Source organism: Arvicanthis niloticus, chromosome 2 (genome assembly GCF_011762505.2).
Source record: "Arvicanthis niloticus isolate mArvNil1 chromosome 2, mArvNil1.pat.X, whole genome shotgun sequence".
Taxonomy (NCBI): domain Eukaryota; kingdom Metazoa; phylum Chordata; class Mammalia; order Rodentia; family Muridae; genus Arvicanthis; species Arvicanthis niloticus.
The window spans coordinates 1,492,136-1,505,325 of NC_047659.1; the positions used below are offsets into that span (position 1 = coordinate 1,492,136).

The following is a 13,190-nucleotide window of genomic DNA, read 5'->3' on the forward strand; positions in this document are numbered from 1 at the left end:
GACCTTCTGGACACTGGTGACTTGCCAGTCCTCTGAGCAGGTCACATCTGTACCAGTGCTGCTTCTCATGACAACCTTACCTTCAAATGCAGGGGCCAGGGGACTGGCCTGGGCGCCAGGGGCCAAGCGACTAACGGTCAAGTCACTCTCGGTGCCTCCCCGTTGGTTCAGCATGCATGTGTACACTGTTGAGCCTGGCAACAAGGACCCAGATGTGATCTCCACCGAAGCTCATTTCTCCTCAAAGCCTGGAGGACCCCACGATATGAAGTCTCCCTCACAAGGCCTCCTACCCTGTGACTCTATTACAGCCAACCAGATTACTGACGAGGTCATCCATGGCTGTCATCTGGGGAGGATTTCTTTGAAAATGTATGACTCCTCCCTCATCCCCATCATCATCACCCACAGCAGTGTGCCTGATATGGCAGAATCAATATCTGTGGTTATCCCACAGATAAGTGGTCATGTGGATGAACCGTAGGCAGGGAGAGGAATGGATGAGGTGAGTGGGGTGGGTAGACAGGTGGGCACCTGGGGTTAGTAGATAGGTAAAGTCTGGTAGAGAGGGGTGGAGGTGGTGTACAGGAGGTGAGCAGGTGGGCAAAGCTGATGGAAGAGTCACGAGAACAAAGCCCAGCTGCACATGGGGCTGCTGGGCTGTTAACTGGCTGCACACAGGGTGGCACAGGTTGAATCATGCCCCACACATCGACATGTTAGGGGTCTGACCCCAAAGACTTGTGGGTGAGACCTTATTTGGAAGTAGGGTCTTTATAACCCTGTGTGAGGCAAGGTTATTCAGATGGGCTCCAATTGAGTAGAACTGTTTACAAAAAGAGGAAAGTTAAGGCCTGGGGAGGGGACACTGTACATTCAGTCCACAGGAGCCACATGAAAAAGCCAAGCACGGTGACGTACACTTGGAATTCCAGTGCTGGGGAGGCAGAGATGGGAGGATCCCTGGAGCTCACTGACAACCAACCCTGCCTACTTGATAAGTTCCCAGTCAGTGAGAATACTTATCTCAAAAAACAAACAAACAAACAAACAAAAAAAAAACCAACCAACCAACCAACCAAAAAAACCTAAGATAGATGGTTCCTGAGTGGTGACACCCAAAACCACCCTCTGAAGCCCGTGGCATCAGAGACAAGGATGGATGAAATAGCTACCACCTAAGCCAAGCCAGTGATCCCAGCCTCTACCAAGCTGGAGGACACAGGCAGGAACCCACTCATAATCTCAGAGAAAGAACACTCAGCCAGCACCCTGATTCTGATCTCTGGCCCACAGGATCAGGAGTTAATCCATCTCTTATTTGAAAACACCCAGCTTGTGGACTTGTGACAAGGACTATGGAAAAGTGATGAAGATGAGGGCGGGTGGGTGGATGAGTAAGACAGCTGGGTGGGCAGGTGACAAAAAAAGTAGATTATCCCAAATATTTCATAGGATACACCACAACAAAAAATTGTTCACTATTTATGCAAGATTACATTTTAACTAAGCTTTATGGATTTTTAATTCTGGCAACCACACAGGGAAAGCACCATAATAATGGGGGGTAGGGGAGGGTGACTGGGCTCAAGTGCCAGGAGATATCACCAAGTACTTGTGGCCCTGCATCCCTTCTATGAGCAAAAAAGAAAGGGGTCTTAGGAGGGAAAATAAGGAAGGATGGAAGAGGGGGAAGACCCTGGGGTTGGGGTTAGGGACAGTGTCTAGAGGGCCAGCCAGCAGACTGGTTAGACCCAGGGGAGGAACAGCAGGCCACCTGCCTGCCCCCTCATCCCTGTGTCCATGGATTTCCATCTGACACTGAAGCAGGAGAGCAGTAGATCCATCCCACCCTGGGCCCAGTACCTGGGGGTCGGTTGACATCTGCTGAGAAGAGCCAGTCTGCAGCCTTCCTGGCGTCCACCCCCAGCAGGTAGAACTTCCCAAAGTAAGACATGTTGAATATGGCAGCAGCTCCTCTGCAGGCCAGACATTCCTTCTGGATCTGAAAGGCCCAGTGGAGGAGAAGCTTTGTCTGCCCCTGGGAACATGGGCTGGGCCTTTCCTGACACACCTATCCAGAGCATCTCCACCACAGCCCTCCCAGTCCCTCCGTCACCCCAGCTCAGGGGCTACCACAGAACAGAAAGCACACAGAGGACGTTGGGTACCAAGTCATAAGTAGGCTCTGTCGTTCAAAAGAATTGCCCTAAAAACCAGGTATGGTGGCACAGAACTAGGGTGGTAGAGGCAAGAGGACCGGAAGTTCAAGCTAGGAATGCAGCCTTCCTCTTCAAGAAACCAGAGAGAGAGTAAGCTAAATACACAAGCTAAAGGAAAGACGGCCAATACACAAAACCTACTACAGGTCTGTGCATTAACATAGAACAATCTAAAGAGAAACCAAGAAAATGATTCTTTCTTCATAGCCCCCAAAACAATAAAAATAAATAACTAAAGCAAGCTTGACAGCAGAAATGCAAAGTTCTTATTATAAAGAGTTAAAAATGTGTGTGTGTGTGTGCACATGTGTGTGTACGTGTGGAGACCATGGGTTGATATCTGGTGTTTTCCTCAGTTGCTCTCTGTGTTACTTTTCAAGACAGGGTCTCTCACTAATCCTGAAGCTTGTTGATTGGCTAGACTGGTTTGGTCAGTATCCTCCTGTCTCTGCCTCTCCAGTACCTGACTTTTATGTTCAGTCTAGGGATCTGAACTCAGTTCCTCATGCTTATTCATCAAGCCCATCATTGACCATCTCCTTGGGCCCAGGAAGGTTTTGAAAAAAAAAAATTATAATGACCAATGTCTTTTCCATTGGGAAAGACACCATAAGTGTGTGGCAAGCTAACCACACACTTGGGTTGATCTATAGATCTGACTTAGTCCCTACCACAGCCTCAGCTGGATCCTATACAGGTTAGCTCACACTAAAATTCACATGGAATTCCAAGGGCCAGACTATGTTAAGCAACCTTTAAAAAGAAGAACAAAGTTGATGTGGTCACACTCCCTGATTCCAACACTTGCTAGGGAAGGGGGAGGAGGGACTACAGTAGACAAAGTCTACTTTGTGGCCTAACGGGGTGAAGCTCCAGCTAGAAGTCACCTTGACTGAGGTGGAGATCAGCTTTTCAAAGAGAACCCCTGGAGAATTCATGGGGATACCGAGTCATCTCAGCAAATGGATACCCACAAGCAAAACAATGACATTTGAACACCTAATTGTGCCATGCACAAGACTCCAGACAAAAATGACAAACTTTTAACAGAAAACCCGGAAGTATGTGTGTGTGGCCCCAGCCAACTCTTAGACATGATGCCGAAGCCGTAGGCAACACAAGGCTAGGAGATGAATCAGACATCATCAAAACCTTACACATTTATGCGAAAGAACTAGTTTGTGTTGCAAATAGTTCCATAATGACAGCAAAAAGGGAATGGGAGAAACATATGGACTCTGCATCAATCAAACAAGGGGCTTACATCCAGGAGATGTATTTATTTTAGGCTTTGTGTGCATGGTGCATGTACATGTATGGGCTATGCCAATACGCAGTTGCAGGGGCCAGAGGACATTGGGTGCCTTAAGCCATCCATTTCCATCTTTTTCTCTTGTTACAAGGTCCCTCACTGATCCTGTGTCTGGGATAGAGTGGGGGATGGGGTGAATTCTGGTGACTGTGGGGCTTCCTTGTGGAGAGATGAAGCTGCCCCCAAGAACTTGCTGGGAACAGTGAATGTAAAGTTTTCAATCAATGAACTGGGTGCCATGTCTCAATAAAGCTGTTAACAACGAAAAAGACTACACACCTCTCCTAGCTACTCCTCCCAGCAACTGCTCAGCTGTGCCAACCTCACTTTCATTACTGAGGATACAGATGATTGTGGTGGGAGCCACTGCCCTGGGGCTGGACAGCCAGTGTGTGTCTGGAAGCTGGGCCTGTCCTCCTCTACTCATCAACAGTGAGATGGTTGCTACCAACTCTTGGTATCCCCAGGGCTCTGGAGTTCAGAGTAGTGCAGTGAAAAGCCTCAGAAATGTTCCTAGCATGGCCACAAAGAGCCCCCAATCATAAGGAGGATAGTGGAGGTCTTCAGTACCACACCCATGGCTGAGCCAGACAGAGAAACCAGCCTTTTAGACCTTGTAGTAGGTTTCTGGGCAAACACCAGACCTTGGCACAGCCTGCAGCCTCCTGAGGCCTCAGCTCCTCTGCCTCTCTCCAGACATCACTAAGGACTGCTCCCTGTCCACCAGGATTTGAGGGGCCTTTTCTGGCACTGTTAGAGCTGCTGACCCAAACCCAAACAGCTCTCCACGCTGACACTCGCTGTCTGCCTGGCTGGGGAAGCTGCCAATGTGGAGAACAAGTGTGTTTTTCATGCGCGGGGACTGTCTCTGGTGCAGTTGCGGAGGCTAGATGGAGCTGCTAAGCCAAATTGGCATCTCCCCCAAGCCTCCACACCCGCTGGGCCGAGTCCCACGGGCTGAAGAAGCTGCAGGTGCTGAGGTGCCAGACGCAGCCATGCACTCCCTAAGGGGTTGTGGGGACTGGGCACCAAGCTGGCCTGCAGCTGCTTTGCTTTATGGAGCTCCTGGCTTCTGCAACCACTTCAGAGAGCTCTGACCTGCTTTAATAACCTGTTTGCTTCTCACACAAGCATAGGAGAAAAGTGGTGGGACAGCTGGGCCCTTGCCTTCAGCATTGGCCATAATGTGTCATTTGAGTCTGGAGAGACACAGATACCAGTGACAATGACCATGAGGGTCCTGAGTGATGGCAGTCCCTGCATGTGAAGCCATATCCTAACGCTTTGCCCACAGTCTAGGGCCCAGGCTGAGGGCTTGGCTCTGCACCTACTTAAGATGCATCATGAGACGTCACATCACATGCATGGGATCACAGGTGCCTCTGGCATAGTGACATGCCCAGAGACAACTCTAGTCCTCAGAGGAGCTAGGGAGGCATGGTACGGACATGACCATTGCTCACTGTGTAAGCTGCCTGTGGGATGCAGGTTGCTGCTGCAGGAATGCCTGGCCCCCAGGCCTCAGCACCTCACCACTCATAGGCAGAAAACCAAGTACATTGGAGAAGGACCACAAACTTCCTGGACAGCTCACTTGGCCAGTTTTTGAGTCAATGAACAGATTCCAATGGTGCAGTCATCTCATCCCTGGTCCCTTCTGCTTTGTCTTTCCAGTGGCCTTGGGCGCAGGGCTAGCAAGCCCACCTTGTTCTAGACCTACTCCAGAGTTATCTGGGAAGAGAAGCCTTGGTTGATAAAATACCTCCATTCAGATTGCCTATAAACAAATTTGTAGGACATTTTCTTGATTGATATGTATGTAGGAAAGCCTAGCTCAGAAAGGGCTGCCCCACCCATGGTAAGTGGTCCCAAATCGTAGAAGATAGCAGACCAAGTAAGATGTGAGGAATGAACCAGTAAGGTTGGTCCCGCCATGGCCTCTGCTACAGTTCCTGCCCCCAGGGTCCAGCCTAAGTTCCTGCCCTTCATGATGGACTACAAGCTGAAAAATGAAATAACCCCTTCCCTTAGGTTGCTTTGAGTCGTTGTGTTTTATCACAGCAATAGAAACTTTAACTAAGATGCCACCCAAGCCAGGGCCTCAGTCCGGCCTTCTGCCGCCCTCCAGCAGCGGTACTGAAGGACCCTCGGATCTGGCTGCTGGCAAAAGTCCGGTGCAGAGTAGAGGGGGAAAGGAAAACATCACACGGCTCCCACACATCTGTGCTAGCCAGAAAGGGGGTGAACTTGCTGCAAGCAGAAGCCCCTCAGAAAGCCCAGGACCCCCGCAGGCAGCTCTACAGGAGGGACAGAAGGCAGCTGTGGGCTCGACCCAGCTCAGGCTGCTTACCATGTGGTGGTGGGGTGGGAAGTTGAAAGTATACTCATCACCTAGCAGCCTGCTGTAGGCGTAGTCCTTGTGTGCCTGGTTTCCGTAGGCCCCATAGTAGTCGTAGTCAAGGACCTGTTACAGAAAATGAGGCCATCTTTTACTCTGCCTTTCTCTTCCCTCCCTGCTGTAGCTTGAAGGTAAAATGCCCCCCTCCTCCACAAGCTCACATTTGAGCACTTGGTCCTCATCTGGTGGTGCTATTTGGGGGTTCTGGAGTGTTTCGGAGGTAGAGGATGGTAGGTTGAGACTTTATAGCCCAGCCCCACATCCTTTCTGCTCCCCACTTCCTGTCTGAAGACACATTGTGACCAGCTGCCTCCAGTTCCTACCACTATGCCTTCCCTACTATGCCGCTCTGGCCTGCTGATATGGAGGCCCCTCCCTTAAGCTGTTTCCCATGGCCGTTTGGGCACAGCAGTAAGGACAGTATCTCACACACTCCCTCCCTTCTCTCTCCTCCCTCCACAAGCAGGCTTGGGCCCACTGCTCAGCGAATGCTCACTAGACTCTGCAGATGCCAGGATGAACATGACACAGGCCTGGTCCTGTCCTCGTAAAGCTCCCTTGGGGGAAAGTTAGTGGATCTGTATGGCTCAGGTAACACAAGGATGCCTGTTCAGATAACAGCTTAATCTCTGCCTTGCTGGTTCTAACTGGAGAATGGAGAAAAGTCTAGATACCAAGTGAACTGGAGAGGAACTTAGCAACTGTGAGGGCTTCCATCTGATGCCAGGACATCAGGTGGAGGGTGAAAGTTATGGGTAGGAACCACCACAGAGATGGTGTCATGAAAATTCATGACACTCCAACCCCCACTGAAAGTGCCCTCAACTCCCAAGGAGGGCAACCCATTTTTGCAGATGGAGAGTCTGAATCCCAGATAGTTAAGTTCCCCCCAAGGTACAGACCAAGCTATGGAACCAAGGCATGAAGCTAGGCAGGAATGATTGGTGTCTGTGGCTATTCCCAGGAGATTCTGGGAAGGCTCCAATGTCTGGCTCCTCTTCACTGTCCCACCATCACCAGAGTCTGTCACATCGGTCAGATGCCTTCCCTGTCCCCGTCCTCTGTGACCTCAGGCTCTGAGTGGCTTCCTCCCCATGGTAGAGGTGATTAAAGGAGCTATGGGTCTCATCTTCCACAGCTGCAACTCTAACCCAGGCTTTACTCACTTCTCAGGGATAAGAGCTGAGCTCCAGGAGTGGGGGGATCTACCTTAGTCAATCTGTCATGCCCAGTGCCCCTGCCAGCCATGGCATCTTCCCCTGGTCTCTGAGGCCCTAGAAGGAATATCTCTTTTAGCCCTACAAGGTTTTCCAGACTGGATCCTAGGTAGGGTATAGTCTTCCCATGTGAGGACCAAGGGGCTTCCCATCCCACTGAGTACCTCTCCTAGCCTAAGACCTCTAGGACAGAGGCTCTGAACCCATCCTGCCTACTCTGCCTCCAGGACCAATGAAAGAAAAAACCCTGTCACTGAGGCCCCAAGTGTGCCTTTCAATGAATTGTGGACCTCGGTAACTGAGGAGATGGATGAGGGTCACACTGGAATGGGATGGGACACTGCATCAGCAGTCAGGGGTTAACTTGCACACACCTAGATATGTGCCTCAAAGCTTCTGTGGTCTGCTCCCAGGGGCTGTTCCTAGGAAGCTCTGGGGAGGCCCCTACAGCATCCCAGAGGCCAGCATGTAGGATGGTTCAGGGGATAAACTGACACACTTAGGCACAATTCCTCCCACTAACAGCAACTAACAGTTGGTGTTGCCAAATATACATTCTTGAACGATGTGTGGAAAGGGCCTGAATTCCTTCCAGAACCAGGGGGATCCTCCAGTCTGTCCACACTGTGGGTCTGTGCTGGCATCCAGCGCTTGCCCACGTGGGCACCCAAGCAGTCAAACCTTTAAATGAGCCTCACCGCTGAGGTGCAGAAGACTCTCTCAGCTTCCTGGGTCCAGACGACTGACTTGTTGCCATAGCCTGAGGCACACTGGATCAGCCTGACTTGGGAGCTGGGAGGATGCTCAGATGGGGAGGGGTATACATAAACTGGTGCTCTTTGCTCACCTGAGCTGTTTCTTGGGGGTTAAACCATCCTGGCCGTTCCCAGCCCTGTCGCTCTTGAAACACACAGCCTTGTCCAAGCAGTTCCTGGACGAAGACAAGAGACGGCCCATCACACAAGGCCAGACGCCACACGGGATGCAGAGCCAGGGCATCCACCACTCATACCCAAGAGTGCTCCAGGAAGCAAGGTCCCCAGCTTGTCACTGCTCCTCCCTAGAGCTCCCACTGTGCCCTGACCTCACAAGAATCCATAATCTAGAGAACGACCTGCTGAGCTGTGCCCCCAGAAGCACATATGCTGAAACCCAAACCACTGTGTCATAGTCCGGAGACCGAGCCTACAGGAAGAGCATTTAAGGTTACGTAAGGTTATAGAGTGGGTCCCAGTCCCAGAGGCCTGGTCCCCTTCAAAGAAGATGGGGACCTGCTGGGATGTGCTCTGCTCTAAGAGGACATAGCATGACAGTGGTTGTCCTCGGCCAATAGGGCCTTAGTCAAGAACCATGGCAGGGACACCTTGATCTTGAATCTTCCAGAAAACAGAGATGGTATCCCAAGAATACTGATAAAAAGTCTGTCTCTCCACATGCCCAGCCTGGCTACTCTCTGACACATGCCTGTACTAGTTAGCATGCCCTCTGCCACCCAGACCCCGCCTCCTGCACTGTTGCAGCACTGGGGCATACGCCCATGTCAATCCCCTGCACGTGTGTGTGCATGTGCGTGTGCGTGTGCGCGTGCGCGTGCGTGTGTGTGTGTGTGTGTGTGGACAGAGGACAATCTTGGAAGTCCTCATATACCATCTACCTTGTTTTATGAGACAGGGTTTCTCATTGAACCTGAAGCTCACTGACTAGGCCAGGATCCTCCTGTCTCTGCCTCCCCAGTACTGGGATTATTGAGGTACAAGGCCCATTTTTATATGTGCATACTTCATGCTTACATGCAAACACTGTACCAACTGAGCTATCTCCCCCACCCTGAGTCTGTTTTCAGGACATCTGCCTCTCCACTTGGCCTAAAGCCCTCTGGAAACTAGTCTCTTCCACCCAAACCCTGGCACAGCACCCCACACAGAACTCAGTAGAGTATCCCACAAGTGTCTGTTACCCCCATAACCCAAGGCCCTCCAGGCTCCTCAGCTTCTCCATGCCTGATATACCTCATGCAGGGAGTCTTTCCTCATATTGCGGCCTGCCAGTGGCTCATCGTGTGGAAAGACAACTGAGTAGTTCTTGGCATAGGACTCATGGCTGCGTTCTCGGATCCAGCGGGGGTGGTCTGTAAGCGAGTGATGGAAACGCCTGCCACCAATAAAGGGGATGGATCACCACTTGTGGACAACCTGTCAAGGACCCAACCTGCACCAAATCTGGGCCAGGGCTAGCCTCTTCACTCAGTCACAAACCACCTCTCTCACAAGTAACCCAGCTAAGGACATCATGAGACCAGTCCACAATTGATCTCTGCCATGTAGCGTAAGGCAACCATATGTGTGGGCTCAAGATACCCAGGTGTTGATATTTGGTCTTTTGCCATGTATTGTAATGCTAAATACTGGTCCTGATTTAAATTAAATATTTCTACACCAGCAGGGGAGGTGGGTGGGCCATCTTCTCATCTTACAAATGCAGAAATTATAGCTGAGAGAAGAAGGAGTAGCCCAGGGCCACACAGCTGGGGGTGTGGCCTCAAAGGGACCCATCTGCTCTGCTATAAGAGAAGCATCTGCTGTGGTCTGGGGGCCCCTGGTGCTGAGCAAGCTCTGGGACCGTCCCTTGCAGCTGGGGTCTAGACACACCTAGGACCCAATGCTGGCTGCTCTACACAAACATGTCCCTTACTGGGGATCTCTCATAGATGAAGGTGGAGGAGCATATTATGTCCTTGACCTAGTTATAAACAGGTAACCCATAAGGAAAAAATGGGCCGGGCAGTGGTGGCGCACGCCTTTAATCCCAGCACTTGGGAGGCAGAGGCAGGCGGATTTCTGAGTTGGAGGCCAGCCTGGTCTACAGAGTGAGTTCCAGGATAGCCAGGACTACACAGAGAAACCTTGTCTCGAAAAAACAAAAAAAACAAAAAAAAACAAAAAAAACAAAAAACAAACAAAACAAAAACAAAAAAAAAAGAAAAAAAAAAGAAAAGAAAAAATGGGTACCACAGAGAGACAGGCTTTGGTTCACACTGCCCCACTCTGGCTCTCTCTGTGTGTCTGTCTCCCTTGGTCTCTGTCTGTCTGTCTGTCTGTCTGTCTGTCTGTCTGTCTCTCTTACACACACACAAACTTGTAGTCTACAGTGGGTCCCCAGGTGTACTACACAGGTACAGGTGACCCCATCTAATCTGGTTCTTGCTGCTGGAAGAATAGCCCTGTGGCTCTGCCCATGCTGGAGAAGGACAGGTCATCTCACTCTGTTTTTCAGTGGGAGGAGTGTGAACAGACCCTTCCCTAAAGCCCCTTCAGCTGTATCATTTCTAGAACATTCATCTACGGGAGGAAAGCTTACGTGTGGCTGCAGTCTCTGAGGGAATTTAGAGCAGACCTCACAGTGCCAGAAGCCGTGTAGGGGGTAGCATTCTGGGGCTTTCAGAGCCGGCCATCTGTCTTTCTGGTGGCAGACATCACCTCCCTCATGGGTGCAATGTTCTCATGCAGCCAAGAGGAGACAAGCTGGCGAGGCTGTGGGACATCCTGAGCTGAGCCAGCAGTCCCTTCACCCAACTTTGTCCCTGTATCAGGTCAACAGGCAGCTGGGTTCCTTCAGGGGACTATTGGCCAGGAGCACATACCAACTGCAGACACGACAGGCCAAAAAACATCCTCTTGCCCAGCTGCTCAGTCCCTACGGTGCCCTGCAGTGCCTAGTATGGCCCCAGCAACAGACCACACTGCACAGGTCAATGTAACTATTCTAAGAATGGGACATGAAGCCTGGGTCAGACAGACCAGGCAGTCTCCTGCTTCTTGCCTGGGAGCCCTTGCAGCAGGCCATGGGGCCCTAGGATGTCTTCAGGCTCCTCCCATCAGCATTGACTCAAGATACATGATTCAGTGCTCAGAGCTTCCCCGCAGACCCAAGTCACTCTCTGTACCCACACCAGCCTGTCCATGCTGACTGCCCTGCACCATGGAGCACAACCTGCCCAGTGTTGAGCCTGACTCATGTCAGGCCTTGGATTGAAGGAAGAACCACCAGACTCAGCTCAGCTCCTAGTCCTACACACTTACAGTGATCCCAGCTGGGCCCTTCTCCCAAGCCTCAGTCTATGGCATAGACTGATGGGATTCTTTTGATGTGGATAATGGGTCAGATAGGACCTAGGTCAGGAGATCTTGGACACCACAGAAGCTGTGGACTGCCCAACCCAGGTGCTCCTCCATGACACCTACCAACCACTGCCTTCTCCCCTTCCACCCTTGATGCTTCTACTTCCAAGAGATCATCTGGATCTCAAGAAAGGATCCTTCCTAAAACAGCCCTCATTCCTTTGTCCTGCTGTCCCGACCCAGCCACCCTGCTTTCTGGCTCCAACCATTACACTTGCCTGATGTCGTAGCTGTACATGTCCTTCTCTGGGCGCCCATGCACAATCCAGTGGGCCAGCTCCTGTCCACAGCCACCTCCCAACATCATGCCTGGTGACACAGAAATACAGGGCTACAATCTGCTCCATGTGCCCCCACACATCCAACTTTAAGACCTATCTCCATGACAGGCCTACATAAACCCTGTTCTCATACCTGGGTTGAGGGGGCTACATGCCTTCCAGCAGGGCTGCACTCTTCCAGCAGCCCCCTCCATCTCTATACCTCCAGGGGATGCCTCCTAGGCTCAGGGATATGGAGCCTCACCCTCACATGCCCCCTCACCTGCACTGTTGAAGCCACAGCCAAGGAAGAAGCCTCGGAGCTCAGGAGCCTCCCCCATCAGGGGCTTGTGGTCGGGTGTGAAGGATTCTGAAAAGAAGGGAAGGCCTCAGACTCCTCCAGGTCTCCAGGACACTTGGGGTAGTCTGTCCTAGGACAATAGAGACTAGCAAGCCGCTCTTGGATATCTCCTTTGTTGAAATCTCCCATCCTTATAACCCAATGTAATACTGTTACCTTCAGGGAGTCTCCCAGATTGCTCCTGTTCTTGTTCTCCTAAGCACTTGACCTATGACCTAACCAGCTCTACCTCATGGGTCCAGATTCATCTCAGGAACAGTGTCATCATCCCACCAACAAGTGGTATTCCTCTGACCCAGCATAGTCTACAACTCCCCTCAATGAACTACCATCTTTCTGTGTCAGTCATTGTCAGCCATTGACCAGTGACCATTAAGGATGAGGACCATACCTTGCTAAAGGCCAGGTATGCAGGCTTAGCATGGAGGCTAGTCAAGTGCTTCATATGTGCTCTTGAATGAATGAATGAATGAATGAACGATTACATTTTCTTTGCTACCAGGGTGCCTCAGAGATTAGAGGAAATTACAGCCATAGTCATGAATTCTCTGTTTAACTCCTCAAGCAAGCCGACTTTGCCTTAGTTTCCTCTGTTGAACAATCAAGACCCAGTACTGACTCTACAGGGCCGGGTGAACTTACAAACAGTTGTATCCCACATATCATGTGCTTGGCCCTGGGAGGAAGCCTTGTTTAGACAAGACAAATTCCACCCAACAGAGTTGATCGAGCAGCAAGAAAGACAGAAAACAGATAAGCAAAAAATGAGGTTGTCTCATAGAAAAAAACCACGAGGTAAGCCAGATGCTCTCCGCAATCCTGTATGCTATGAACTACTATTACCCAATGTTTTATCACAGAAGAGAAAGCTGCCTGGCAGGGGTCAGATGCCTCCAGCCACTCAGCAAAGGCGCACAGATCCAATCCCAGGTTCTTAGCATCTGCCGGTAGAGAACTCACATACCCATCCTGTTCCCCAAAGGGTTCTTGGAGCCTGAGCTGCTGGTAGGCAGTATCTGAGCTCAGGGGCAACCAGACATGGAGCGAGAGGAAGGAAGCTTTCAAGTAGGGAGCTGAAGGACCAAGGGACCAAGCCCTCTTTCCTATGGAGACAGACTTTACAGGAAGGCCCATCTCACTGGTAAGACATGGAAGGCCAAAGCTGGACACCGTGCTGGACAACAAGAAGTAGTCCTTATACAGGCTGTGTGTGAGAGGCCAAAACAGAGGGTCTCCTGAGTG

At 51.0% G+C, this 13,190-nt stretch overlaps 1 protein-coding gene across 2 annotated transcripts in view; it reads right to left on the reverse strand.

Moving 5' to 3' along the window:
• The window catches only part of Sardh (sarcosine dehydrogenase), a 62,818-nt gene that overhangs the window by 33,896 nt on the left and 15,732 nt on the right, over positions 1 to 13,190 (reverse strand). For both annotated transcript variants that reach the window (XM_076928326.1, XM_034496213.2), the window contains exons 10-16: positions 11,871 to 11,957; positions 11,546 to 11,636; positions 9,159 to 9,300; positions 7,997 to 8,080; positions 5,885 to 5,998; positions 1,867 to 2,005; positions 81 to 194 (exon numbers count right to left, since the gene is read on the reverse strand). In XM_076928326.1, the coding sequence (XP_076784441.1) occupies positions 81 to 194; positions 1,867 to 2,005; positions 5,885 to 5,998; positions 7,997 to 8,080; positions 9,159 to 9,300; positions 11,546 to 11,636; positions 11,871 to 11,957 (771 nt within the window). The remainder of the gene's footprint in view (positions 1 to 80; positions 195 to 1,866; positions 2,006 to 5,884; positions 5,999 to 7,996; positions 8,081 to 9,158; positions 9,301 to 11,545; positions 11,637 to 11,870; positions 11,958 to 13,190) is intronic.